The sequence below is a fragment of the Cynoglossus semilaevis genome, chromosome 14 (assembly GCF_000523025.1).
Source record: "Cynoglossus semilaevis isolate Cse_v1.0 chromosome 14, Cse_v1.0, whole genome shotgun sequence".
NCBI classification, from domain to species: Eukaryota; Metazoa; Chordata; class Actinopteri; order Pleuronectiformes; family Cynoglossidae; genus Cynoglossus; species Cynoglossus semilaevis.
Window position 1 is genome coordinate 25751928 of NC_024320.1, and position 1784 is coordinate 25753711.

General features: G+C 38.6%; 1 protein-coding gene across 5 annotated transcripts in view; it reads right to left on the reverse strand.

Moving 5' to 3' along the window:
• Window positions 1-1784, reverse strand: part of LOC103390318 (putative cytochrome P450 120) — a 16633-nt gene that overhangs the window by 6012 nt on the left and 8837 nt on the right. For all 5 annotated transcript variants that reach the window (XM_025062619.1, XM_025062618.1, XM_008326139.3 and 2 more), the window contains one exon: window positions 952-1039. In XM_025062619.1, coding sequence (XP_024918387.1) covers window positions 952-1039 — 88 coding nt within the window. The remainder of the gene's footprint in view (window positions 1-951; window positions 1040-1784) is intronic.

Genomic DNA, 1784 nt, shown 5'->3' on the forward strand with positions numbered 1-1784 from the left:
CTGATAAAGGCTAACGTTACCCCCTGATAAAGGCTAATGTTACCCTCTGATAAAGGATAATGTTACCCTCTGATAAAGGCTAACGTTACCCCCTGATAAAGGCTAATGTTACCCTCTGATAAAGGATAATGTTACCCTCTGATAAAGGCTAACGTTACCCCCTGATAAAGGCTAATGTTACCCTCTGATAAAGGATAATGTTACCCTCTGATAAAGGCTAACGTTACCCTTTGATAAAGGCTAATGTTACCCTCTGATAAAGGATAATGTTACCCTCTGATAAAGGCTAACGTTACCCTCTGATAAAGGCTAACGTTACCCTCTGATAAAGGCTAACGTTACCGTCTGATGAAGGCTAACGTTACCCTTTGATAAAGGCTAACGTTACCCTTTGATACTTCTTTACTGTAGTCAACCGCTGGTTAAAAAACTGAAGCTACACTGATGTTGTTTAAAATGATGTGTGAGTGTGTGTGAGATGGATGCAATATTTAATCAATGTAACCTACATGTTTGGTTTGTTTTTACAAGCTAATGTTTCAGAATAGCTATGTTAGCAGCTTTTTTTACAAGGCAAAGAGTAAAAAAAAACCTTATTAACAAACCAGACCAGATGCTGTGACGCCTCCAACACTGAGCTGCTCCAGGGTTTTTTAAACAACTACCTTAAAAGGAGGTAGATCTGCAGTACAGTATTACACCATACTGTAGTATCACATTACTTATACCCATGAAAGTTGAACAAAAACATTAAATCTCAACAATAAAACACATCATTCCCTAATGTTGAGCTAGGACTTATTTAGGTCTCCTGTAAGTATATGAGCATATAAATATATAAGTATATAGTATTTCGATTTTCCACAGTACACCAGGTCACCTGACGTGGGATGTCAGGTGACCTGGTGGTAAAGCTGAGGTCATACTGGACAAATCTACAGATTGAGTCACCTTAAGGACAATGTGGGTAAGTTTAGATCCAATGCAGTTCCGGGGTCCACCACCAAAAGAACACAGAAGATGCTCCTGGCCTGCATTACTGCACATGCAAAACAAAGTTTGTCATTCATGGGTTAGGGTTAGATCATTTAAAACGCTACATTCAGTTATAATAGGTTCCTGTCCTGTTGAGAACGTCTCCAGTTCCCAGTTTGACTGTATATCTAACAAAAGCTAAATTATACCTATAAAGTCAGCTGTCAATTAAAAAACAATGTTTAGCTCCCGAGTAAACGTTAGCACAAACATGCTAATATTATTAACCAAAACAGCAACATAACAATGTCACCATACACCAGGGGTGTCCACACCTTTTCGGCTTGGGAGCTACTTTTCAAATGACCGGGGTAAAGTGATCTTCCTACATTGAAAACTATATATGTATAAATATATATTTACTCCTTTGATTAAATGGCTGTAGTTGTATGGCACAATACAAGTCTCCTTACTTTAGCTCGAGTGATTAGCATCTTAAAACTAAATTAAATCTATCATTTTTAATTTTGTTGTTTCTTTAAATGTAATTGCTCAGAATCCACCAGCACTTCCTTTGAGATCTACCAGTCGACCCCATCAACACCAACATATATGACAAATTATTATCATTATTATTATTATTATTATTTCAACAGTTAAACAGTGGACTGCTCCATCTCTCTATTCTCTGTTTAGTCAAATAGAGCTTTAGCCTTTATAGGGAGTAAATTTAGTAAACAGGTGTGTCAACAACCCCCTCTCCCCCCTCCCCCCCCCCCCCCCCCCCCCCCCTTCTCCCTCCCCCCCCC